The sequence below is a fragment of the Varroa destructor genome, unplaced genomic scaffold, assembly GCF_002443255.2.
Source record: "Varroa destructor unplaced genomic scaffold, Vdes_3.0 BEIS01000001.1, whole genome shotgun sequence".
Taxonomy (NCBI): domain Eukaryota; kingdom Metazoa; phylum Arthropoda; class Arachnida; order Mesostigmata; family Varroidae; genus Varroa; species Varroa destructor.
This window is the reverse complement of record NW_019211454.1, coordinates 60,931,356-60,959,196: the sequence shown is the minus strand read 5'-3', so window position 1 is coordinate 60,959,196 and position 27,841 is coordinate 60,931,356. Positions and strand designations below refer to the sequence as shown.

Below are 27,841 nucleotides of genomic sequence, written 5' to 3'. Positions count from 1 at the left end.
AATGTCCATAATGGATGAACCAACAGCAAATGTTACAATATTTTACTTTTTATTAACAGCAACAGAATTAATTAACCACTTTTCTAATAACAGTCTTAAGCAGTAAATCTATAGCTTGTTCTGATACAGAAAGCTCTGCAACGATATTATTAATCAGTCATTGCTCTATTCCTTTCTTTCATTCATTCCCTTACTGCAAAGCAAAAAAACAACGGTCGGAGGAATAGTTTTGCAGATGTAAATACATGGACATAATATTACTTTCTTTGACTGAGACGCGAAGCAGCGACTCCTTGTCTTTATCCACCAAAAGCCTAATTCGTCCATCGACATAAATACATAGATATAACACCATTGCCATTAGTTTTTATGCACTTAGTGGTGCCTTTAAGCAATTTTTTTTAGCTGAGTACATGGTAGCAGTAATAACATCTGTATCTACGTAGATCGCATACAGCTAGTGCTATGTCACTTGGCGTTAGGTATATAAATTGAAGCTTTCTATACTTATTTAAATAAGATAATGTTTTCTTTGGGCATCGTGTGCATTTGCTTGTTAAGATATCTGCTTAATAATAAAAGCTAACGACAGGGTCATCTTCTATATAATAATGCAACAAAACTCCGTTGCTTATTAGCGATTACGTTACGTTGACTGTGTGTGACGCAGACGACCTGTAGTAAAGGTGCGACCGTTTTAAATAAGCTTGACGAAGCCATGGACATGTGATGTTTCGCGCTTCTAAGAAACCGGTAAATGTATTCCTTTCGAACCGTTTAGACCTTTCTATGTTGGATGTTTTTAACGCCACGTTTGTTGTGGGCCTACCGTTTGCGAAAAACTGGCGAACGTAATGTTTACAAGGACATACCGAAAACTGTATATTCATCTCCCTACAATTTTCTATTGTGCTATTCCACGCTAAACGGAAATGTATGATCGATAGCATGTATCTGCTTCTCCTTCTGTGTCTCTCAGACTCAGATAGTTATAGCATCGGACAATACGAAAATGGAGTTCAGTCATTCGTTTCATTTAATCGGTATAATTACCGCCATTGATCTGGACGTAGGTTTAGACCGCAAAAATCTGGGCTTCGGCTAGAATTGAAACCGTACCCACCCATTGGTTTGGCCACTCCATTCACTACAGTACAGCGTGATCGCACTAAATGAAGATAATGATCCCTGCTTGTTTAGATGCCACATTAGAGACCTCTAAAGGTCGACGTCACATATATCGAAAAGGTTGTGCACAAGCTATGCTTTAATTTAGCTACTAACGTCTCGTTAGGACGTCTTATTTTCAGTACTAATAAAAACTGCTCATTAAACGGGCTAGAAATTGCCAATATATAGCCTGTCTTATAGAAAAATCTAGTGAAAAATAATCATAGGCAAATCACTATACTCTCTTCGAGTTCATTTGCAGTCATTGATTTAGGCTGATTTGTTTTTAAACGGAATGATCATTATTGCAGGCAAAGAGATATAAATTTACTTTCTTTTAAAAACAAAATTTCGGTAGTTGGAAAAGACTAATTAGGTACTTCTAGTTAACGAATCTCTCAAGCAAATGCTGATTCCGGATTCTCGATCAACGGCATTATCTTCTATATTTTTCTCGTCCTTGCGGATCGCGCATGTCTGCGTACAATTTGCAGTGTTTATAAAACACTATAAATCCATTTTCAATCTGCACTTGTTAAGTGAAGGGTATATATACTAAGAATATCTATCTGAAAATATTATTCACTTTAAGAATTAATGCTGGTTAAGAAAAGATAGCAGTAAAAATAAATTGCCCTGCAAGCGATCTGAGTGGCATTAGTTTTGAGAAGCCTACTACATAAAATCTATCAGATAGTGTCCCACTACTTTGTAACTTGACATTTGTTTGTTCCCTTCTATACTGTATCAATTAATATTTCATAAAATACGTTGAGTTATAATTTTCTTTACAAGGAAATTTTGATTGCGTTAAATAAAGACGGCCACTGTTTACGAAAAGGCTAGACTTGTCCGCCACACAGGTTGAACCGACCCTGCGAATTACGTCCCTTTCCCTCTTCGCACGAACCAACGCTCAAGAAGAGGTGATTCAAACATCATCTGGCGCTCGCCGATCGTTCCCCGTGGACGTTTTCGAAGAGCGACGTATGCTCTCGCGGAAGGAGGACACGGTCCTGGAAAAACGAGCAAACACTCCATCGTCCAAGGCCTTATTTAGGGTTTCTGGCAGAAAGAGGCAAAACACACACGCTACTAGACTCATGGTACCATAAAGCCCTGGCAGTAATTGCGTGTGCAGCCTCGGCAACCAATATCTCCCGAAAGGATCGATCGTTGAGGCCAGTCGATACATCAAATCACAGAAGCCAATACCGACATTACGCAACGGTGTAGGATAGAGTTCGGCACTGTACACTGGATAGATTTGGGTGAACGCCGCAGAACTAGCACGGATCATGATGACAGCAGTTAGATCGATGATCCAAGGTACGCCGAGATTCTCGCCAAAGCCCATCAGGTAGAAACCGAGAGCGCCGAGCAAACTTGTTGTGAAGATAATCGCTTTTCGGCGAATATATCGTACACCCAACGACACAAGCAAGATGGCGACCAACTCGGCACCGATCGGCAGACAAAACGAGACGTGCGGTCCAAGCCCGATCTCGAGTTCGGTCGACGTGAACGTTGATGCATAGAACAGTATGCCGGACGTAAAGCACAGATACCATATGAGTAGCGTATTACGTGTTGTATTTGCACCATTGCTATCACGAAACAGATCGAGCGCGTTCTTGGACTTGCCCTGCTTTAGATGGACATATTTAGTCCTAATCTTAGGCAAGAGTTCGTCGACGCGTTCGGCCGGAACTTTGTTCCAGTCGCAGATGTTACGGAGAACCGCGTCCGCTTCATCGGGACATCGCTGCGAATGTAGCCATCGAGGCGATTCATAAACGAAGAAGAGAAATGGTAGAATGGCGACTGCTGGTCCGCTGATAAGGCCCTGGAGGTACCGCCAACTGTCGCCGAAGAAAGCGGTTAACGCTACAAACATCATTCCCAAATGGAACCCGAATCCATTTAGTAGCGAAAAGAGATACCTGAAAGTAAACAAGTGTACAGTCAGAATGAGGTGCTAATAAAGTAAATTGAAGCTAGCCTCGCGGCAACGTGACTCTCAAGAAAATGTTTGCTGCCAGGATATTTATATCAGTTAACTGAGCAATAAAAATGAGCTCGACTAAGCTTTTCTGATAAAGTTGAAAGACAATATTCTAATTTTTTCTTACCGGTAGTGAGGATCGATGCTTTCCAGATAGATGACAATAGAAGCCTGAATGCCGATTTTTGATACTGACGAAAAAAACCGGCCGACATTGAATACAATGAAATTGCTTGTTACTGTTGCCATCACACCGGAAACTGCACAAATCAGCATTCCTGCGAAGACCGCAGGACGACGTCCGTAGTGATCAGAGAAGTGGCTGAACACTACGTTACCGATAATTAGGCCGGCCATGGAGAGTGACTGCGGGAACGGCTTGAGGTAGTCATTGTCGCAAACGAGGTCCCACTCCTCGAGTATTGTTGAATGGTGTACAGAGTGACTAAATTCCCAGCTGTGACATGCGATTACCTTCTCGTGTGCTGTAAGCGTCTCGTGATCAAAGAAGTGTCGGGTGCAATAACCCGACCCGGTCTGAGGAGCAAGCCAATGTACTAAGACTATGAGAAGCTTTATCATACACAATCTATGATTCTAAGCCGGACTAGAAAAAGGGGTCGGACGTATTTCTGCCCCAGTTTTTTTTCTATTTTGCATGATTTCTTGAGATGTACCTAATAGCAATGTATCATCATAGCGAAATATCAACTATGTATGTCATAGTTTCATAATATTCACTACTCTGCTTACGTCTAAGTTTCATGCGTTATCTTGGGCGTGTACCTTTAAAGAATCGTTATGGGTAAATTCGCGCCATTGCTCCTCTGTCATATTTCTTCGGATGGCTTCCTCCGTTCGTCTGCAGTGAAATTCAACATTGGGGGGCATCATAAAGGCCATGGCTAATTGGCCATATGCATTAAACAGCGAGTTGATGAAGATCACCGCTAACATAATATAATGCCACGAACCTACGTGTCCAATTAGGTCGGTGATATCAGCCTGTTCCCTTAGCTGCGCCGCTGTAACACTTGTCTCCGCGGGCTGTTTTAAGAGATCACAAAAAGATTTATTTGTTAAATATTATTTTTTTATCTTGATATATTCATTTTTTGATCAACGAGCTAATGTTGATCCTATGTGATAAATTCGAGCAAAAAAAAACTTTGTCAGAAAGGGAGCCACTTAATTGTGGTGACCGCCTGCACGTTGGTAAACATGAAGAGGTAACATGCAATGCGTGATTGGATTTTACATTACCTGCTCGATGTTATGCTCTCAAACCGGTTAAAGAGGTGCCGAAGTATCTACCAAATGGGATGTCAACTTGGGTAGCGACGCGTAAAGAAAAACAAAAAAAAAAAGAAGGAGCAGGTCTAAATCCACGAGATTAGTAGAAAGTACTGTTGACAGGCGACAATCGAACTTACCGGAAGACTATGTCCGTAAAATCAAAGTAGAATTTTAGCAACTCTATCTAAAACTAAGTAAACGTACTGAGCTAACGTTGAGTAGAATGTAAATAATTGCGTACCTTCTTTTTGCAGCCGGCAACGACATCGGGAACCGCGTCGTTCGAACAAATTTCAGTAAAATTTTGATCCCCTTTCATTTTGACGTTACGGCTACCCGCCCGCTCTTGGAGAACACGAGAATATACCTGCGATTTTTATTTATACAAACTCGTGTCATTAGAAGGTCTTGTAGCAGCGACACCTACTTTGCTTCAATTAGAATTATGAGTTATTATGATTATCGCTCTAATGACACTATATATGTTGTGCTTCATTTTGCACCCATGTCATTCCCCCAAGTGGCGCTAGTGTTTAACGTCAATTACTTTTTCGATACAAAATCTGCCGACCGCTTTGAGTTAAATTTGTATATTATTAAAGTAAAACTGGCAGCTGCTGTCGTGTAGTTTTATGGAGCTCATGGCTTCAGTTTGAGTAGTTTGTTGCGCCATCAGGGTTTTTTTTTCTTTTTTTCGACAGCCAGTTCATCGATTCTCCTATAATGCGTGCCTAATAGTTTATTATTGAAGATTACTTTCAAAATGTACCCGTCGTATCTGTTATTTAAATCGCATCAAACGGATGTTGACATTAGGATTCTGTGGCCGGCCCTCAGGGCGTCGCCATAGCGCTCCGTAAACTCATCTAAACTATAATTTTTGATGCTTTGTGCACGCTCAGGGATCGAATTAAACAGGATCTAAAACGGTTATCATTCCCTATATGCGGCTTGTCACGCTTATTCAAGCCCCTGAGGGTCTTACGAGTATGGCTATGGGAACCGAACATGGTCAACTGTCCTAAAACGACCTTGAACTGTAGCACTCAATTTTGTCGTTACAAAAGCTGCAATTGTTCCGAATAGAGTAATTTTTTTTTAACAGTGGAGCTTAATAATTTGATCCCACTGCATCAGACACAAATATTCGTTGACAATGCTAAAATTTTACCTTCTGTCATGTCGAACTATGTACGTCCAGCCGTAGTATAATTAGTTCTCTTATTAATTATAATTAGAATTATAAATGATCATTTAATTCTTATTAACGATAAGAGGATCACTATACGCATGCACGGCCAGCGTAGTTCCAAACTCCAGTCCCCAGCTCACTAGACAGTCATTGCATTATAAGATCTTTTTTTACATGAGATGTTCGACTACCAAATAGAAAAACCAAGTGAAGCAAGCAATTTCACTACAAAAGCCTCCATTTCAACGTAAAAACCGCTAGACGTAATGAATTACTTAATATCATCCCTATAAATATTCGGGTTCCGCTGTGGTTGCTCTATACAAATGTGCGAGCATTTACTGGACGCCTCTGCGAGTGTCTTTTGCTGAGTCGTCGGAACGCAAACACATTAAAGTCGCCCTGGGACGCTCTACTTCATAAATAAAAAGCGCAACAATATAAACTCATTGCAAATATAATCGGGAGAACTTATTATTATAACAATAATAGGTTATTATTATTCAACGCTATAGAAACTTTTACGTTCTATGGGATAACGCGAATCTTGCGGCCACAAGGTGGTACTAGGATGATCTAGTGGTAAAGTTAGAAATTTTTTACCATAGAGTTTGCAGTCTCAATTGTATATAGAATGCGTGGAAATTGACGCGGCTTTGTACTTGTGAATATATTAATACACAATATGTTTACCCAAAAGGAAAGTTAATTTTCTTTTTATATAAACAATCCTAGTATAAAGTGTGTTTAAGGATTTCGACGTTTCAGAAAGTTGCCCAGTTATAGATGCGGCAACAAAATAGCGTTTAAAAGAGGCAGCTCGGTAGAACATCATAGCTAAAATTTTATATTACGAAGCGGTCCGCAAAAAGGTGTTTTCGCTTATGTGTCATATATTTTGTATGTATTTCTTGACATGCACGTCCCTTTACCTGTGTTTCACGCAATATCATTCATAATCAAGACACCATCCTGTATATCCGTATCCTTGGGGGTATCATTATACACCGTTTATTTCGTTCTTATTACAGAAGTAGTAACCTCTTGTAACAATCTTATTTGGTGTTACTTATGAGAAACGAATGACCCAGCATTCATTCAGCGACTCTTATTAGAGGTCACAAGCCTTGAAAACGGTCAGAAGGGCAAAATAATTTCTGCAAGTACCATAATAGTGTTAAGCTGCGTGTGGAGATGTGGATTGCAGAAAGCGCCTACTACGGCTAGACATCTTGTACATAAAGCGTTATGAATTCAGCTCACGCTAACTCATCTGACACCCGCTAGTAGTGAGCTTTGTGGTCCTGGGGGGGGATCACAACTGGTTTCGCGTCTACACTCAAATTGGTTCAGACAAACTCGGACAAAATGTAACGCTCCGGCTGTCTTGGCGTCGGCTTCAGACTTTGAGGTAATTCTCATGTATAAAAAAAATCCTCTCTGTAGATATATATATATATATAAAACAAAACTTTGACGAAAGTTGCGTGCTCTCCAATGGGTAACCTTCGTACAAAGGACAATAAATGAAGGACATAGATTGGATTTCTATAAGTTTCGCAGGTTTATCGTGGGAGAGCTCAATAGCAAGGCCTTAATATGAAACTGTAAAGACCGATGCGATGTGTTCGCTAGAATCATCCATTTATCTCTCCCACTACTAAGGGAGCATGTAATTCATTTGATCCGATTTTTTAAAACGAAAAATTAGCTTAATAATATTGTTTTCTTTTGCTTTTTATATCGGCGATCATTTTCGATTGCCTGCGCATTTTAAGATTACAAATGAAAGCACATATATATGTGTTGTGTTTCTAATTAAAAACCGCTTTACTCAGACCAGGCTTTGTTGTATAACCATGTAAGTATTTTAAGGTAGCAATAAATTGTTGCACATTATTGTGCATTAAGCGACAGGAATATTCAGCGAAAGACTACCGATAACCCGACTACATCAACCTATATGAACGTTTGAGAACGTTTCTCGTGCTTACACATTTATTGCCGGAATATCTATACATTTTAAACGCATTGTAAGTTGAAAAACTTGTTAGCATTGCAGCACACGTTGTTGTTAAGTTATGAACATATTTTCTAGCTGCCCGGGTCGCGTCCAAAAGCTTTAGAGCTGTTTCTGAACCCCAAAATTAAATAGGAAACCTCATATGGACGTTCTCGCTGCAAAGGTATAAATGCACGGCCTACACTCGTGTATCATCTTCCTGAGACAACAAAAAACTATGTACAGCATATACACTTATGAGCGGTAGCGGCAATTCGGTTTGGCTAGGGAGTAAGCTGACGTAATGCATAAACTAAGTCAAGTTCAGCTAAATCGGTCGGTGTTTTGAAAATCACGCTTTACACCGACGGCCTACTTTCAGAACACAGGCCTCGTCTATTCAATTTCTTGACCGCGTTGTCTCGCACGTGTATAGGGTCAATAGCTAAATTTTCTAAACTAACAATACTCACTAGCAGCTTAGAGTGCCTCAAGAATGTTTCACAAAGAACTTTTTTTTTGTAAAAAAAGCATTTTTGGACCTACTATGACAGAAGTGCCAACATAACTTTGCAAAAAGGAAACTGCAACTGACGAACGCCGTTTGCACGCGAGTTAGTAGTTAGACCTAGCTATGGTGAATAGCGCCTATGTTTGTATCCGTGTTAGTGTGAGTGGAACATCGGTTCCACGCTGAATTGACAGTTGTTTTGTATCTCCAAAGAATGTATTTTCGTAAATTCAAGGTATATAAATATAGCTCAAGACATCGTCAATGGAAAATCATTTTGGCTTTATGTACATCTCAAGCATAGTTTCGTTCATGAAACCATCCTGGTGCGAGGTACAAAATAACAATTGTAAGCAATAAAAGTATAACTGTGCTACAAAGTGTCACATACTTACATTGTTCAATATTATAATATTGTTTCCAGGCTGTGGTCGACCGTACTGATTAGTTGCTGATCCAGCTCTGTAGTTAATTACAATTCGCTTTTGTCCTGTGGAGTTCCCTGAGGTATTCACTTTATTTGAGCAGGCTGCAGGACTATTTTTTGATCCCGTGCGGCCCTATAACGTGACCCCCAGAACTCGAAAACACAGTCGGTGCGCACCGTATACGAACACGAGCTCGTACACATTGTCCTTATTTGATGTGGAATCATATTTTTCACTGATTGAGATTACTTTTTTTTTTTTTTTATTTACAGTACCGAAAATCTTCAACCAAATTCTCTCCGCAATTGCAAACTATTGCAATTCACGGCCACATAGCGATCTAATACTATTATGGTGGCCTTTGTTTGTTTAAGAGCAAAAATCCTGGTGTTCACCATGAGGCTAGCGATTCGTGGCTTTTTTAACCCCCTAGCCTGCGATCGACCTCATCTATGTGAATAACATTTCAGGCTCTGTGTGTATGAACCTTTACACTGTTCACTTAGAGATGAGCGCTTTGTTTTTCCTTAACAGGACATGCTACTTGTTTTGAAGTAGACAGCGACTACCAACTCTGTATGGTTCGCGTTTTACGTCCGGTATCGTCGTTAGGCATGCCATCAGATGGCTGGCTCCCAGCATGAAACGAAGTGTGTCTATGCCCGGGTTCGAACCTAGACCACAACGTGTCTCCAGGATTAGCAAGCAAATACGTTACCCACTACGCTACCACGACATCCAACTCGTGTTCTATGTATTAGGCTAACAAAAGGTATTCGTTTTGTTTCGGGTATGCCTTCTGTTTGTGATTGGCAGTCTACAGATGAAGTTGGACGACCTATTCGCGCACCTTTTTATCCTTAGTACGTGTCTCACACCGCGTTTTAATTTCCTCTTCCTGTTGTTTCTGCTCGTTGTCTCTAAATCTCTATGAACCCATTGCGATATGCATCTACTAGTGTTTGTTTCGTGTTCTTCAACGGTACCGTGAATTGAATAGCATTGATAGAAACCAAAAACGTGTATTGTAACTAAGACATAGTTTTAAAAGCGAGTTGAAGCCAGCCATGGCGGGCTTTCACTGCGATTCAAGCACCACTTTCAGAGCTATCGCTGCAAAGGTGCAAGTTTCACGGCATTTGTTTCCGACTGTGCAAGCTATCTTCGTGGTCCATGATTGTCAGGGCTGAACTCGTTCATCTGCTGCTATAACTAACGCTCACTCTAGCACTTGTCTCTCCGAGGTCCTGTCAGGTGCTGTCCAGTTGCCTGGTGCTTAAGTCTCGCGGGCCATTTAGATCGACAAGCTTACCTGGCGGCTTAACTCACCAGCAGCAGTTTCATGGGGCCGCAGAATTGGCCCTCACTCCTGAGCCGACCCTCCTCCATTGTTGAGGGTCTCATTCCTCAGAATTTACTGGACCGCTAGAGGTCGTAAGTGTTTGCAGAACACAAGGAACTATTGGTCAGCAGTGCTATGGTGGCGTCCTAAAGCTGTATCAGGCTCCGCTCATTTCCTCGACAAGTCGAAACACATTGCCGCTGTTTCGAGTGGGTGGACTGAGCTCTAGGATGTGGGACTGGGCATGTTTGGGCATCATAGCCTTGAACTACTGGAATCGAGGTTGCACGTTTACGTGCGTGTCTGTTAGTTAGCCTGGTGCAAAAACTAACACGTCAGCGCGCATTGACAAACAGGCCAAGTTACGGCAATGAAGAACTGTCAATGCGAATCTGAGCATTTCACACAGACTTCCACAAAGATGAGTAGAAATAATATATATTTTTGGAAACAACATAATTATCTAACGCTTAAAATTTGAACAAAAAGTCAGGCTCGTTATTTAATAGTTATTTTCTAAAGTACTATAGTAACAGTTTATTTAGCGAGAGAGTTACAGTTATGTGAAGAGTATCTTTTACTTTGTGATCGTTTCTCTAAGCCCATAAATGCATCTAGGCCGTATCGTATTGCCGATACTATTACTTATAAACGAAACATTTAGGGTAAATCAGCCTATTCCGAAACTCGAAGCATAATAAGAACTCGTAGTGATTTACGTAGGCAGAACAGAATAGGAACTGTTAGCGACTTACTTAGATCGAGTGTTTCGTCATAAAATCGTGGATAATAAATACCGCTCATGTTGGCTATTAGAGGTGACCTTGTTTCTCGCCATGGGGAAATATCTTAACGCGAGCTGGTTCCTCAAGATAGTTAAGATACCTGCGCAGATCTTACCGAAAGCTAAGCAAGGTCCTTTTTTGGGGCCTCTTGGAGCACCAGTTATTGAGCAAGGTCATTCATTGCTCTCTGCAAGCTAAATGGATAAGGCTACCGGTCCAGCAAATTATGGAATTTACCTAACATGCCCAAATATCCGATTAATAGCACCGTTATATGGCTTCGTTGGTAAAGAAAAAAATTTATGTGCTTCATTTGCTTAGCGTAACATCGTCTTTAAGTATGCTCTACGTGATAAATTACCTATTTAAGAAACGTGTGAGTTAAAAAGATTTTGCCACTTCGAATTTTAATCGAATGCGGTGCCCTAGTGATTTCGCCAAGGGTTAGTAGCGGCAAATCGTCGTCTGTACTCGTTCGTTTTTGAACGCCGCGACCATTCGTACAGAATAGTTAACTCATGTATGCCATGTCGTAGGTGACTCAGTAATGGGTCCACCGGAGCAGGCAGCAATCAATGGTTCCTCTTGTAAGCAGTCCAAGACCAGATTTAGAAATACCAGCAATAAAACGATCGCCAGGCGATTATGTCCAAATTATTCTAGATATATTTGGCTATAGTGGTTTTTTTTTCGATAGCAAATCGATAGCCTCTTTCAGGGGGTGAACGTGGCTTGAAAAACGTAATTAGTGCTACGTCTATATAGTGCAGTACGGTACAGTACAGGCAGATCAAATCCAATCCCATCCCATCTATCGAATAGAAACTCCCCCTAAAATAGACCCTTAAATGGGGCAACAGGGGTATGTTGCAATTGAAAGGGCATTCTAATTTAGCTTGTCAGAAGTTCTCCTTTCTACAAGAGCGGGTCGTAATCTGCAATGACAAGCGAACATCTGTATTCCAACACTAGCACTGCCCAATAGCTCAGAGTATATTTTCGATAGAGAGAAAATTTACTATATAGCATAGATTGCATATCTTCCCTTTTTTCAATTAGTGGCACACTTATGTGTTATCGCGAGATCGAAATATTATTGCGCGATGGTTGCTTTTGTCTAACTACTTCGAAAATCTATTTTTATCCCAGTGGACGCCTATTTAGCATTCGATATTGTTCGAAGTCTTGACGACTATGTGACCGTGGCAGCCTTTACCGTGACCACTGCAGATATAACCCAAACCCATCCTATCTAACACTCTGCGCGTGTTCCATGGTACGAATACAACACAATGGTACGAGCCGCCCTAAATCGCATACAGCATAATCACTATAGAAATGCTGCTCAGTCGTCGGTAAAGTTACTCCATCAAGTGGCACTTGCGTGTACCCATCAACTTTTCCGCGTGCGAGCCAACGCCGCCAGGCGACCCTACCGCCATGTCAAACTGTCGTCGCTAATAACTGGCAGTCAACGGCCAAGCGTATAGGTGTAGCTTGTAATTAAGTGCAATATAGAATTCTGACTATTGAACTAATTCCATTGCATCAAGAAGAGTCGTGATTGTCTGTTGATGCGTTGGATAAGGCACGCCCACATGGTGTCAACATTGCTCTCGTCACTGAGAAACTACTTGATTATATCGAATGAATCACTAATGCAAAGCGCTTTCGGTAGATGCAGGACGATTTTAGAGAGATACCAACGCATTTTTCCTAAAGCGGAGCCTAACTGTACGCACCAGTAGGCAGGAAATCTATGCAGGACCGGCAACACTATACCGGTAAATACACGATAATGGAATATTCAGATTTAACGGTGACCGTAATCAGGAAGATCCTCCGTTATCCGTTTCGTATGGGATCATTCTCGTCTATTCATATTCAGTACTTATCTGTTACTAATTTTAGCATTAATAACTTATATACTGGCTTCATGCGTTGTCGTTGGCCTGTTTTTACTAATACCTCTGTGAGTTGTCTAAAATGATAAAATTCCGACATCATTGATTTTATTGGTTTTTTTTTGTTGATTATATTATTGAGCTCAATAGGCTCGTTTTGTAAGTTCTTGCGTGCTTCATTAAGCCTAAGAACATCGTGTTGTTATTAGCGAGTTATTTATTTATAGGTTATTCACAAAAGTATTTACCCTCGGCGCTGCACGACATTAGCAGTTTGTGTTAGCTAGCGGAATATTTGGGTCTATTGTGCTTGTATCCGTCACATGTACTTTACATACCGCATAAAAGATAAACTTACATAAAAGAATCGGCTAAAACTAAGCGCTTTAATTCAAAACTAGATTATATTTAACGTTCTTTGTAAATTAACTGTCTGCTACAGTGCAAAACAAACTATGATCAGTTACCGCGAAATTTGAAATGACTAATTACATATTTATGCATGAAGCAGCTATTAAGGAGTGTCAGCACTGAACCCTGTGCGCATATTAAGCATCTATGAATTTATTCATTTCTTTAGTCTTATAACTTATAATATATATATATATATATATATATATATATATATATATATAGTAGCTTATAACAAGGGTTATCTACTATCCGCCCACAGGTAGGTAAATAGAGGTAGGCAAGGACGAACGTTCCCCTTCTTTTTGTACGATAGCCTTATTCTATATGATCTTCTGCTTTTCGTCTAGTCGCATGACCACAAAGCGCTTCCATAATTAATCTTTTACACAACTATTCCCAGTATAATGGCTGTGTATTCGTGGGATGATCGGCGATAGTGGTCAGTTCCTTTTACACCAGCTTTGATTGAAGCTGCGAGTTTCCCTTTTACATGCACTGATCACAAGTAACTAAATTTTATGCTTGCAAATTGATTTTATCAATATTATTCAAATGATAATCAACCAGCCCGTCATACAATGACTTCTGCGGCATTCAGAAAAAAAAAAATCGATAAATGCTGCCAAATCTTTCTACTTTTTTGAGATGTTTACTACATCACCTACATTTGCTGAACTTTTGAGTACTAGCCGAAAAGTGAACAATACATTACTTTCCGAATATCTAACTTCGAATGAACGGATGTGATCATTCAGCACGCGGTATTATTGCTTCTCGGTTGTATAAGACAGGGCTGTCGTAGTGGAAGCTTGGGGTAGCCACAGACACACATTGGCTTTACATAACAACTACAAACGACGTAGTAATCAAATTAGCATCCTCTGCTATGGTTTTTTCTCTGATGGGATGGGCTTTAGACTGTTTCCCGTAAAGATATATTAGGTTAGGCTCAAAATATTAGACACGGTAGTACTCGTAGAAAAAAAGTCTAGCTTGATTAACAGATGTGCTTTTACATCGCCGACAAATTACTGATAATTTAGCAATCGTACTTAATTTCCTTGAAAAATAATTATCGTTTCAAAATAGTTACTTGTTACTAGGATTTATGTGCTAATCACCCAACTATGTATGTAGAATTAATTAATTCATTCATGGTTGATTCTTTTTAGAGTTTAAAATCTAGTTCGAAATATCGATAGCATCCTTCCTTGACGTCGGCGTTACTTTAGATGTCTTGTTTCTCCTGTGAAAACCCAGTACAGTCTAATACACATCACTATTTCGGTAAACCTGCCGTTTTTAATCAAGCATAGGAGGAGATAATAAATTAAGCCAGGATGAATGTTATACGGTGGAGACCTTTCCGTATAAATGACGGTCGACCACGGGTCAAAATAGTAGCATTCCAAATATAGTGGAAAACCATCACTTTTAAGGAACAAGCTATGACAGGATTTGCAGGTTTCCTAAGCAAGTTATCGACCGCGCTGTGTTTCAGATCTTGTTTTGATGCTCAAAAACTGAGATAACACAAAATCGTTCCTCACAAACACGAAATAAACACGAATTTTCGAATCACGTGTCAAATTCTCAGTAGTTATTTTTCAACGTTGATCACCTTACATCAGTATTCAAATCATTTGTTTGATATTTTTCTATTCGTTTTGTTTCTGTCCATCTTTGTCTCAGTCTGCCCATAACCCCGTACCGCTTCTATTTCCTCATCTAAATTGCAGAAACAGTTAAGTATAACAGTTTATTAGCAGAAACAGTTATACTTGTACTAAACATTGATAATCGCTTGTATTGAAAGTGCACTAATGTGCGGAGCATTTGTATTTTCATTATTTTGATGGATTACTAACAAAAAGTTATCTTTTCATAATTCATTATTAGTACTCGCTCTCCCATCTGAGTCAGGTACCAGTAATGATAAGGCTAAGTTTTGGCCTTAGAATAGCAGTTGCACTCGCTGATAACAGCGCGTGGTTTACAAAAGGCAATCTCGTATGTTGCGTATCACTGTCGCTGGACAACATCAACTTCAGCTTGGCATATCTGTCGCAGGCAAAACTGTCCAACTACTTATAAAACTTAACGTAAATTTGAACTTACGTTTTAAAGGAAGCGATCGTATATCATCGTCGGGGTATTCACTATAATTTCACGACGAGAAATTATATTTTGGCCTATCTTTTTTTAACGCTTGTGCTACTATATCTAACCTGCGAATGATAATGCTCGTTAAGCAAAAGGGTTTCGTTACCATTAGCTTGTATACATTGACTCTAATAACTGTTTCAATTCATCTCTAAGGAACGTTTTAGCGAACCTGAAAGTATTCCGCGCGCAAAAGCCGTTCGCAAAACTACGTCTTGGTTCAAACCTGCGAGTAGTAAACCAGAGACCCTGTTAATATCATAACCTCGGCTACCATGAAGATGATGTCCAGCCTTCTATAAGAACCTAAATTTTCTGTAGAGATGTCATAGCACTGTTCTAATTGCGCAGCGCCAGTGGTCGAATCAACCGCTTAGTTAGAAACATACATTTTGAATACATATATACATTTGACATAGTTATATAAAATGGGGTGCCATTCCTTAAATAATTTGAATCAAAACGCCAAAAATAGCCTGTGGCAATTGACATTGGTCGGGGTTGTTGAAGCTAAACTATTCCAATTCGGATAAGATAACAGAACCTCGAAGGAGGAAGGGGTTTGTCTATTTAGAAACAGCCGTTTGTTTCTAGTCTAGCTTTCTCCAGAATGATCTTCCTTGATCATTCACACTTCAAGTTGGTACGTATAAAGGCATATATGTGGAATTTTATAAAATAAAAAATACTGATCTTTCATGACAAGGCTTTCTAATTCCGGTGTCCGTTGAGCCACGTGGCTAATTTGTTGTACTAATCGCTCCATTTTCAAGATACAGGGCAAGAAGTATGCATATATTATTACAAACCTCAATATTAGAATAAAAAAACAGACTGATGTTATGAAATCAGTCATAGTGTGTATGATACTGTTGATGCCTGGCTCCATTTTCGTCGTCTTTGCCATTTATGAAGCTATCTTATCTTGATAATCAAACTATTCAATTTATCATCGAAAGCTTGCTTGCCCGTGTCTTGCCCAGATGTGTCAGCCAAACGCTGACACACTCTATGTAGGCGTACCATGTGATTCCTAAACTGACGTCAGTCTTTACCTGTTACTCGTCAATCTGCGACTAAAGCTCATAGACAACATAATGCAATATCCAACATCTTCGTACGGTACTAATCTCGTATGTCTTTTACACCTAGCCGTCCTAATTTCAGTTCAACAAAAAAAAGAGTGTTACATCCATGTTGGTTACATGAAAGTGTAACATACGAAGCCACGATACGAAACGTGGGCAATTTTACGGGTCCATTGTATAAAATCAAATTAAACTAAAAAGATAAGCAACTCTCCTGTGCTGTCAAAGATTATTGCTTTGTCGCTTACGTCTAGTAAGCAACAATCACGATGCAGTAATAATACGTAGCGTTGAGTAATGTCTATTGATGTTGTGTTTAGGGTTGCCTCGTCGTGCTTCATGTATAATTATCCCCTAAACGATCTGACCGAATACCCACTCTCTACATAGAATAGCACGGAGGAATTTTCATGCGAAAATGAATCTAACGCAGTAAATCTATCACAAAATGAGTGTACTTCTGAAACTTATTTGAACCGGCACTGCAGCAAAGTGAGCCTGCCGCAGTTGCCCAATCTATTAAACCAGGGTACGGACTAATATCGGACTGTTGATATTGAACGTCAATGAATGTCAGTTTGGTGAAGCCTGGACATTGCATTATCGCCCACATGTTTCAACGAGAAAGAAGGGTTTAAGCTTGCCGTAGCCCTGAAGAAAACTTACGTGAAAACAGACCGAACATTCAAGTTCATATACATTCTTGCTGGAGGTCTTCAGCTAAACGTCGTGAGGTTACAGCGGCAGACTGAAGCAATTTGAATATGGAACAAACTGATACCGATATCTTGCATGTGTATACCTTTACTTAGGTACTGTGACATGTAAATTCAATTCGTAGGGGGTTTGTATTTGATACTATAAGTCCAACCTGTATAATTGTCAAATAAATAAGTTCGTTATGTATATATTAAGGTTATTTTACTTTTAAGGTTATATTTACTTTTAGATATTCGTCTTAATTTCTCTAAACAATTTTATCATTCGAGCGAGTTGTCTAAAATGCGTTTTCGTAACGGGGCTCGTTTTAAAGTTTTTACTGTAAACCTCCGCTGGAAAAGGAATACTTGAACATCTGAGGTTCACGAATTGCCTAGCGGAGCTACTTAAGCGCTGCCTCGTCGTCTTTTTGAACCGTTCGTTATTCTTTCCCGCCCATACTGGTAGCCTTGGGCATATTCCTAGCATTTTCACTCCCGCTTTTTTCTTAGAGTATCTCCGCTATTCTAATCAGCAATTTGAACGTTTCGAACGCTGGCTCGTTGTCGGGGTACACCATCGATCCAGGATCACGGTCGTCCAAAAATATGTGCAACGCTTTTCATTCCGTTGCTTTTCCCAAACCACCTTCAACACGAATAATATTAGGCACAAACTTGTGGTGTCCCTGTCGACATGGTGGCCCGTGTTTTCTTTTGACTCCTCAAAAACTACTTCAAATGAGTCGGGGCTCTAACTTTTTTTTTAATGTAACGTTGGGTTTTGTATTTCTCTACCAATTCTACTCGTTTTCATTTAATGCTTTTTTTTTGCGAAAAAAGACATCGTCTCTTAACTTGCGCGTTAATTAAATAACGCGCTAATCCCTTCTACCTTTCGATGAGCAGTGCCTGTTGACTTCATTTATTATTTGAAGCGTCTTACATCGCCATTTTTAATTTCTAACCGCATGTACTTTAATATCAAGACGCACATTGTAAGGGAGCAAGCGACAGTCTCTGAAATATCCTATTTTGTCCAATATAATGCAAAAGGGCATAGTAGAATAGATATGGAGTGCGGTGACGCGGTATCAAAAAGTCAATAGATAAAAGTGTAGTTGTGTGTTCCTTCGCCAAATCTTCTGTACTTGATGCAGCTGTATACAAGAGACACCAAGTGAGCTAAATGGACGCACGATTAAAGACAAAAATAGGACACAAGGTGTGCGATCGTAATCCATCCAATCGTCCATAATAAGCAGGGATTACTCGAGCGGCTTCGATCCGTGCTAATGCTTCCTGTTGCAGTTCTTGACGCGTATCCGCCAACGTCCTTATCAGGTCAGTATACGATACTGATGTGGCATCCTCTCCATGAGCATTCACGGCGTACGAAGTCTGCTTAAGCTCCTCGACAGTTTTCGTGTTATGGCATAGCGTAATACAGTTTATGTACGGCATTTCAGCCTTGAAAAGAAACCTTGCAGGATAAATTTCTCATCCTTATCGGGCTAGATAAGCACTAATCTAAACAGCTTGTCCGGCCAGGCTAAAGTAGATTTAACAGTCGTGTTCGCTAACAGCCTTTCGTTGTTGGTATTGGCAACTTTGAAGTCAATCTTCGTAGCGCTACGTTCGCAGATGTAAAACGAAGGCGACCAACATAGATTCAAAAGTGCGGTTTCTAGTGTACGTATTTTCGAGGAAGTGCTAACAATTGGCCGAGCGTACATTAAGTCAGTCTCTACCTCAGTGTCGATGCCAACTGCAGGTGAAAACCCTCATGCACGAAGCACTGACAGCGGTCTCTAGAAGCAGCGAGAAGTCTCTCTATAAATGGCGTGACAACCTGTCATATAGTTACAATACGATATTTTATGGAGTAGGCTGAGAATGGGCAAATCCTAACAGCAACCTTTGGGATCGCCAACGCAGTCGTTCTCTGTTTAGTTCGACTATCGCCAATGCATAGCCAGATAGAACTGATACGTATTAGATAAGCGCGTCTTGATATAACGCTTAGGCTTATTTTGTTAACGAATCATATCATCAGGTTTAAGGCATCCGATGTACCAATCAGTATTTTTAGTTGTTACCTTACCCTTAGCACATTTATAGTCATCCATCATGTTCTTCGTTCTCGAAAGTTCTGTTTTTTTTTTTTATTATTTATTTATTACTAAAACAATATAGATACTAAATAATATATCGGTATTTAAGACAGTATGGCGAGGTATGTTTAAGGGTATGTCTAACGGGGCAAGTAACTTTCAACTAATGAAGCTAAAGTGTTATTTGAAGGACAAAAAGCTATTGTTGAGAACCTTTGTACACTTTATATACGCAATCTGAAACAAATGAAAACCTGAAACAAAATATATTCCACTGATGTTTATATAAATAAGCGAAATCATTATTGAATAATAACCTATTCAGCTGATTGTTCAGGTAAGAATTTGCCAACGTATTCCATCGAATCTAGTCTCGATACGAAATATAGAGTTTACTGCAGAACAAGCATGGCTTCTTCTCGCTAATCTTTCTTTGTCTTTCGGGCAATACGATAAATACGGCAGTAATAAAAAAAGGAGGCGTCCGTACTAGCCAGGCAGCCGAATACGAGGAGCCCTTCCGTAGTAATAGGTTGTCTTCAGACAACAACGCAACTCTGGTTACCCTAGCGCCTCCAGCGTCGACATCCAAGTTAGACGCAGCTACTTGCAATGGCAATTCGTTTGCTAGACAGCCTACGACGGGCCCCTGGCTCGTTTCACTGCTAAGGTGAGCTGCCTTTTGCTGCTATGGCAAATCCTATCTCACTAGACCGCCTGCTCCTACTGCTTGAGGTGTGGATAGTAGAAGGTTAGTTGAAGGCGAGAGACAACCAGCGAATGTAATGGCCGGCAAAAGTTTACGAGGAGTACGGTCTTGACGTGTTCCTTCGTATCGTTAATGGCACTTCTATTGGGCTCGAGTCCTATTCTCTGACCTGTCCTGCCACCCACAAGCTCACTCCATCTTTCTCGATCGTCGCCTATAGCTTTCAGACTCTCTTCGTCCTCTGATGCTGGTCGGCATTTACTGTCGCGGCTAGGACCGCAAAGGCGTTGGTAACGGAGAGTCTTGTAGTCGCTGGTTTCCGGCAAAAGCAGAGCCGACAGTAGCTATACTGTCGTATTTTCTAGCCAGTAACAAGCGACGGAATTATCGGAGATGACCTTGTAGGCCATCCCTTGCTGGTGGCCAAGTAGTAGGCATGCTTATGAGATTGAGCTCGGTTGAAAGTAGCCATTTTGGCTGAATGCAACTGACTGTGAATAACTCCAACGTAGGCAGGACGGGGTAGGGAATTACTTGAGGCAAATGCACGACTCATCCAGCCAGAGGCACTAAGAAACTATAATTCATTGCCAGCTCATTCGCGCATCTATTCATGCCTGTGACGAGTTATCGACCCTTAGTCGAACATGAGCTTGTTCATTACGATGTCCAATGTGTGCCTCCTTAGTGGGTATGCACATTGGAGCTTATATCAAAATTGTCTTTGGATACCCAGCATGAAACTGTTGCGCTTCATTGATTAGTACCCGTCAATTCGAATGAAGTTAGCGTATAAATAATATGTTATTTGGAGTCCCTTACTGATAGATCCATATAAGACCTGGATTCGCTCAGTAGATATATAAATGTGTTAACTCACAAACTTTAGCTAGATTAAGTCAAGTTTTATTTACCAATAGCACCTCTGTGATATCCGATCTAAAATCATTTAAGAACGATTTCCAAAAACTCATCAAAAACTCAGAGGCTATTTTGAAATTTTAGTTTATCGAGGTACGTTGTTATTGGGCTCTTGTGTTGTTATATCATATGTTTAGCCTGATATCCGCGAAGATATAGGTTAACACACTTAAACTACTTTAACTAAAAACGTATCATATGCATTACTTGTACTTTCCACCCTCCTTTTCGATACGAACTATAAAGTGGCAAATGATACTATTGCGAAGAAAGCGGACCAAGAAAACGCGAAATTTGCGGCCTCCCAAATGCTATGCTTCGTTGCGTTGATGCTGACAAGCTCCTGAACTAAGCGCGTGAAGTTCTTCGTATACCTGAAATTACGCAAGCATCTGACTAAGGATCTTGGGTCCATAGTACTGCCCGCACGTCTTCTTCAGAAGCACAGGTCGTGATTTAACTATCCTTGCAGTCTTGCTTGGAGGGCCCAGATGGTCCTTAGACTCATGGCGGAGATACAGCCTGAGCCTCCTAAACCGGCATCTTTAAGACGATCTATGGAAAGAACATACGTTGCAAATGCAACAATACTTTGAGCGGTTAGAAACACGTTTCATTGCTGATACAGAACATCAGCAGTGCAGGTAGCTATCATGTGAAGGCAGCTCCAGGGTTTACCTGGTCTCTCCTCGGTCCTCATAAATCACTTCTTGCAGATGTTTGCGTTGCGAGATATAATGCGATGCGTTGTGCGCTCTTTGGCGTTAATAAACTGGTCTTGGACTTGTTGACTAACAGACTGAACGGCTACTCCGAAAGCCTACACGCTATCCCAACTAAGCAACAGGGGTTCTGAATAAAACGCTCCATGGAAACGGCGTATAGAATTTTGGTAGCCAACGGTAAGAGAGCATTGATCCAGCTATTAAGCGTTTGTCTACTTCAGAACAGCCTTCGACTCAGCGGCGAGGACAAACGTAATGCTTCCTCTGAACCTCGTGATTAACTTTCTCGCTGCGATTCTATAGGAGAACAGGATAACCATCGACGGCGCAGTGGCCGAATTCCCATCATTCACACAGAGAACCCGGCTTTACGCAGCAATCACTGCTTTGGTACTGATCGTAAACCTGATGAAGACGGAGACGATGAAAATTAGAAGGGGGCACTGGCGCGTTGTATCTCGCTAGGTTGCCTCTTGCTTACGTTAACCGGTTTCCGCATTTGGTATTACTCTTTTTTGCATATGCTAAAAGCTTCACCGCGCATATAGACGCACTCTACCGAAAGACCCAGAAGGACAGTTTCGGCTGCCTACGTGATCAGATCATGTCATCCCGTATCAGTTGCAACCGTTTTCAGCTTGTTTGATTTCAAAGCAGTTCTGCCCAAAACGTATATGGTAGGCTTTATTTCGAAGGATTTTACAGCGGACGACCTCAAACAACTTCCCTTAAGGGGCACTTGGGAAAAAGGCACAACGACCTCGGAATCGCCTCGCGAACCGTTTAGCCGATTCGCTGCTGCTGTCCAAGGATCTAATCGTCGTTTTGTGCTCTCAGCAACGAAGGGCTTTAAATCAATCTTAACAACTGAGAGCGAGAAATTCGTGGAGACCGATAGGGATTTGTTTCCTTCGACTGTGATGGGTAACAACGGATAAAAGGGAACCAACCGGCTAACAAACATTTTGGTACCCGCTTGGCTGCCCATGAACTTCACCACAAACTCCACAAGGAATCGAGTTTTCACCCACCTAAAGATACATATGGACGCTCTAGATACATGGAAAACAGTAAAATATACCATGTCGCACGTTGCTCTCGGGGACAATCTTTAAGACAAAACCCTCAAACTAGTTTTCTAAGCTCAAGAAGACCCACATAATCCATATGGCGCAGTGTTTTACTGGCTTTATATACTCACTCTAATATTAGGATATTGCGGTGGCAGCAACTGTAAAAATAAATAGTTGACTACTACAGCAAAGATGAAAAAATCAAATTTAATTCAATATAGTGTCGTTTACCTTCACGTGAGGGCAATTACTCAGATTATACGTAGCTAGTACAATGACACCATTTAGTCGCTGTAAGTGAGAAACTCTGAATAGGTTCGCGAAAGATCTGCTTCATAATACTTTTACGTAGTATTCTAGTGGGATACATCTATGCTTTAAATAATCCTGTTAGGTTAGCAGTGTTTGCAGACAAATTTAAACTTTAGTTGTCTGTCATACGTAGGCACACCTACACAAATACCACTTATTTATTTATGAAAAAGGTCCAACGATTAACGATTAACGATTAGGTAATGCAGAGGTAATTAATAGGAAGACTTTTCCGTGTTGTAGCACTACCGTGGGAACGCTCAAAACTAATTTAAACAATAGCAGCAAGCTGTAAAATTATGTCAAGAAGTTAAAAAAAAAATCCAACAGCGGAGACGGTGTAATAAATGTATTATTTAGCATAAACTTAGCAATTGCTAAAAGACTACATAGACAGACAACAGGACACACGCACAAGTGAAGATTTCAAGACGTACACATGGACCATACACCTAGATGGCGCTTTAGCAGTGAACTTTTATTATATAAAAATATTATTAAAAAATATAGTTATTATATAAAAAAAAATAACTATTTTGACTAGATAAGCAGGAGATAGCTAGTTAACTGATCTTCTAAGCCTAATTATGAACCAAATAGCAGGCGCCATTCTCTCGTATATACGGAGCACCTTGAATAAACTTTACACTTAATCTTAGCTTTGTTACTTTGCGCTTAATCGCTTTGCTGTTAAAGCTGTTTTTTGAATATGCAAACAATTAATTCTATATCGGACAATCCAGTTAATAAGATTTCTCAGTAGGCCGTTGACAGATTATATTGACTATTTTTTGAATTTGTGGATACAGTATGTCGCTAATTTTATTTTCAAATTGTTCTAACAGTTTGTATCTCAGGTCACCCAATGAAAATCTATTCTGCTAAATGTAGATTGTAGCGGAGGTGTGTATAAATCCAAATGATCGCGGATGTACTCACAACAAGAAAAGCAGTAACAACAACAACGAAAGCGCAGCAAGCACGATGCGATCAGGAAGGTGAAAATGGCTAACTTATGTAAAAAAAAAATTACTAAAGACAAGGAGTGTAAAATGTCCATTCTGCTAACATGAATATATGATCAAACAATTCTTATATACTACATTTATGTGTTTTATAAAAAACACATACAATAGTGTATCTAGTGGTGAATCATGTTATACGTGATTCTGTGCGCTGAAAAAATAACTAACAAATAACTTTAGCTTTTAAATTTATTCATGTAATACTAATAGTAATGGTAACGATGATTATCATGTATAGCTATGTACGAAGGATATCTTAGTATGTATAACTCCGAAATGATTCATAAAGCGAATTCTATAAACGTAGGTTAAAGTGCAAGGGAAAAAAATTGGGAGAAACGTATATTTGAGTTTTGTATCGCCGAAAAGCCAATTATTCAAGTGTGCTTTTAATTTCGTCGTTCAAAGTTGAGACATTTGCCCGCGTCCACTCGGCTAAACGTAGAACTCTCAAAGATCTACTCCTCTTTCGAGCAACTAAATATATACTATTATGTGATATTTTGCAGCTGGCAAATCACTTCTATTTGATATTTAGAGCTAAAGGTATGTGGGCTTGAGTCAACAAGACACGAAAAAAGGCACGGAAGTGAAAAGCGACGTTTTTGAAAAATGCGGAAAACCATAGAGGTATTTAACAGCAACCGGTAGCACTCGTTAGATCGAGAAATTTTGTCACCGCCCCTCATACTGGATAATGACATTTGCAAAATAGCCTATGACGCTTTTTACACGACATGGAGTAAACGAAAGAAGTTTTTGCCAGAATTTATATAAAGAACTCGATCGAAAAAAACCATCACTCACGATAACCAAGTGATCGCACCTTGTACAGATGAAACATTCAAAATGAAACAAAAATGACCATCAGAAAGTATTATGTAAGCCAGGAAGTACCATCAGCTCAAAGGCAAAAAAACGTTGATTAGATATGAGTAAATGTAGTTAGGTACTACTAGATTTTTATTGCTACATCAGACTAACATTTAAATCAATTAACTACCTCATAACACTATGTTACAATATGGTACTATATAAGGTAAAGTCGGACCACATGGGCTGAAATTTGCTTACGACTATCAAACAATTGGCAGCACGGGAAAAAATTACACTAGTATGCTCTTCAAAGACCTCTGTTGTGCGGTTTATATGAGAGCACTATAATTAATTTACTTCGAGAAAGGATCTATCGAAGATACTTTGTCGTTGGCTCATATAGGGGGGCGCGGCAGGTCATATGAGCCCATACAATTTTACTTCTAGTGAAATTCTATGCGCCATTATCATGTGACAAAATTAGTTATTTAGCAAAGCTAAGCGAGGAGAGGGCTGCGGCTATGGCTAAGAAATATTATGCTTCACAATTACGTACTGGCGTTGCCGCGTCAAGTGGTCGAAGATTTGTCCGCCATCAAGTTCTGCTGCGCAGCGAGAGGTTCAAGTACTGGCGTATACACGAGAGTTGTATGTTGTTCGAGAATGAATGAAACGGAAGTACAATAATGTGGTCTCTAATGCCGGTGCCCAATGCTAATTTCATCGTATCTAGGCCCGTCTAATTATCGTAGTTGTGCATGACTCTAATGTAAAGCACTATCCATGGCGCCTTCGTATTTATGGTCCGTAATTTAATTCACACGTATTCATTATTTAAAATAATTTTATTATAAGTATCTTATATTTGAATAATAAGTTCACCATGCCAATTTAATTTTAGCAGCTTCAATTTATATAAGTATATAGAAAACAGTGAAGAAATAAATGAAGTTACGCTCTGTGAATACAGGTAACCACCACGTGTGTCTTACCTCAGCTAGCGGTCATTCGACTAATACGGCGGAATTGGTCCACAGTTTCATTGCGTTATATGGCTTTAGCTGAAAAAAAATCTGTGAGTCCTTAATTGAGATACAGTAACTTTTAGGTTAGGCTAAATCAAGTTACATTGTTTTGGCTATCGGCTATGGATGTGATGCAACTAACCCTTAAGCGTAGAGGCTAGGTAGGATCGGCGTCCTGTAGCCTTCCAGGATTTCAGATAGCCTTTCCACATACAGATGGAATGGAACGGAGGTGTTGTTCTTTTGGGGAGAAAGTCAGCAAATACTTCTTAGGAACGTCAATTGTTTTAGACTTTTTTATTTTGTCTAAGTTGAAACTTGACAAACTTTGGAGTTGCAAATGATAAACAGCATCACGGCTGGCACTTTATTGCCACAGCTCTACTTGGCCGTATGGTCATCAAAGAGCTATAATTATAGCATAGGATTGTATGTAAATGTTGCCATGTTTTATCAAATTTCATTGGCTAGAATTGCCGAAAATTGCTCGTACATCACAGTAAACACTGTAGTTACAGTCAAATAAATTTTACGTCAATCAACCAGATATGAAAGGTACAGCAATGAGGTGTGCCATCTGCGGCCGTTGACTATTCAAGTAGGACACGTCTTTGAAGCGAAGGCTCTGCCGAAGGGTGCAAATCGTCATAGCAACCCATTACAACAAGAACGGGTCGTAAATGCTTGCCGAATAACAGTAGTTACCTTCCGCGGGTCAAAGTACTACAAGCCCAACAAACACTTATATTTTCCTGATCGTGCACTCCACAACTTCTCTAGATGCGAACGCTATCGCTATCGGTTAGAAAAGCAGTAATTAGCAATTTACTAAATTTCTACTACGGTAGAAATTACTACAGTATCCAGTTAGTGCTTGTCTATCGCCTGGAACGATTTTTTTTTGTAGTTTAATCACCGAACAGGTCAGGTAATCGCATGCTGACGACCCCATTCAAAATCTTTTTTTGAATAAATTTTTTATTGGCCTCATTCTGATAGCCTTCTAGAACCTTATGGTGGTCTCTAAAATTCTGCATTGACCAAAAGCTACACGAAAATAACAACAAAACAAGCGTAATAATGCGATTGAAACTAAATCATATAGTTAGAAACCATTTTTTCACTGCAGCATCGCAAACAGTGTCAAAGGATAACCCAAGCATACTTACCAGCGCAGACTTTTTTTTTAATTTTTAGGTTTAAGAGTACAATCAGCCCATGAAAAGGCTAAACATGAAAAGGCGTATCTATTCAATCTTTCCTTCTCTTCTTTCGCGGAAAAATGCATTAGCCGAGATAGTATACTAAAAGCGTGTTTTAAAGCACAGCAGTCAACAAACTGCCATTCATCTGGAAATCGCCGTAGATCTACATCGTGATTTTCGTTATTAAATGCAGAAAAATTCAAAATCAATTTGTAACGGAAAGGGAACAAGGTACAAAACAAGTCCTCAATAGATTAATCTAGATTTTTATAGAAGCGCACATGACACTAGCTGCTCTACGCAGTTTTATAGTTGCCCAACACTTTTTTTAATGGCTTGCATAAATTGCCTAATACGATGACATTTATAAATTCTATTTATAAATAGTTCGGTGTAAATAAAAAAAAAAATTATTGCTAGCCTTTTCTCTATTGCTGCCACTGTTGTTAACTGACACTTGAGCTAACATAAAGGAGTTCATTAAATGAACTATCACACAGATATTCACAAAATGTACCCACACTATCAGCTACGCGTACCGTATTGAACGCAATGGTACTGAAACAAAATCCCAGAAAAGAGACATTGATATCAGTGGCCATACCCATTGATTCCAGCGGGTTCAATTGAACCATATTGACTATTCGAGTGCCTGTTTGGACAAAGCACTAGGTGACCACTATGAATTGCAGTATTTACGTTGGGTCTGTAGCTGGGCTTCTGTTTTCGTAAACGGTTCTCAGCTATTTGTTTGTGCAGAAGAAATATATTGTCCGCGGAAAGCCGAACTTCTATTCGAGGTCAGCAATTGGCAAACGAAAAGTTAGGCCAAATTTTATGATCTTGGCAATGTTGTTATGATGGATACTCAAAAGTGTTTTATTGGGCTATCGCTACAACGGTAGCTACAGTTAGGAC

The 27,841-nt window shown here is 39.9% G+C and overlaps 1 protein-coding gene across 2 annotated transcripts; it reads right to left on the bottom strand.

Annotated features, from left to right (window-relative positions):
- Positions 1-32: 32 nt before the first annotated feature.
- Positions 33-9,941, bottom strand: LOC111243030 (organic cation transporter protein-like). Of its 2 annotated transcripts, none has more exons than XM_086975872.1 (5): positions 8,572-9,941; positions 4,713-4,838; positions 3,962-4,222; positions 3,303-3,712; positions 33-3,113 (listed from the first exon to the last, which is right to left on the bottom strand). In XM_086975872.1, exons 2-5 carry the CDS (start codon positions 4,788-4,790, stop codon positions 2,102-2,104), a joined length of 1,761 nt encoding a protein of 586 aa, XP_086831998.1. In that variant the 5' UTR covers positions 4,791-4,838; positions 8,572-9,941; the 3' UTR covers positions 33-2,101. The 2 variants fall into 2 exon arrangements, with proteins under 2 accessions (XP_086831998.1, XP_086832003.1); XM_086975877.1 differs by lacking the exon at positions 8,572-9,941 and adding an exon at positions 4,439-4,504 and having other exon boundaries at positions 4,713-4,836.
- Between the last annotated feature and the right edge of the window lie 17,900 nt (positions 9,942-27,841).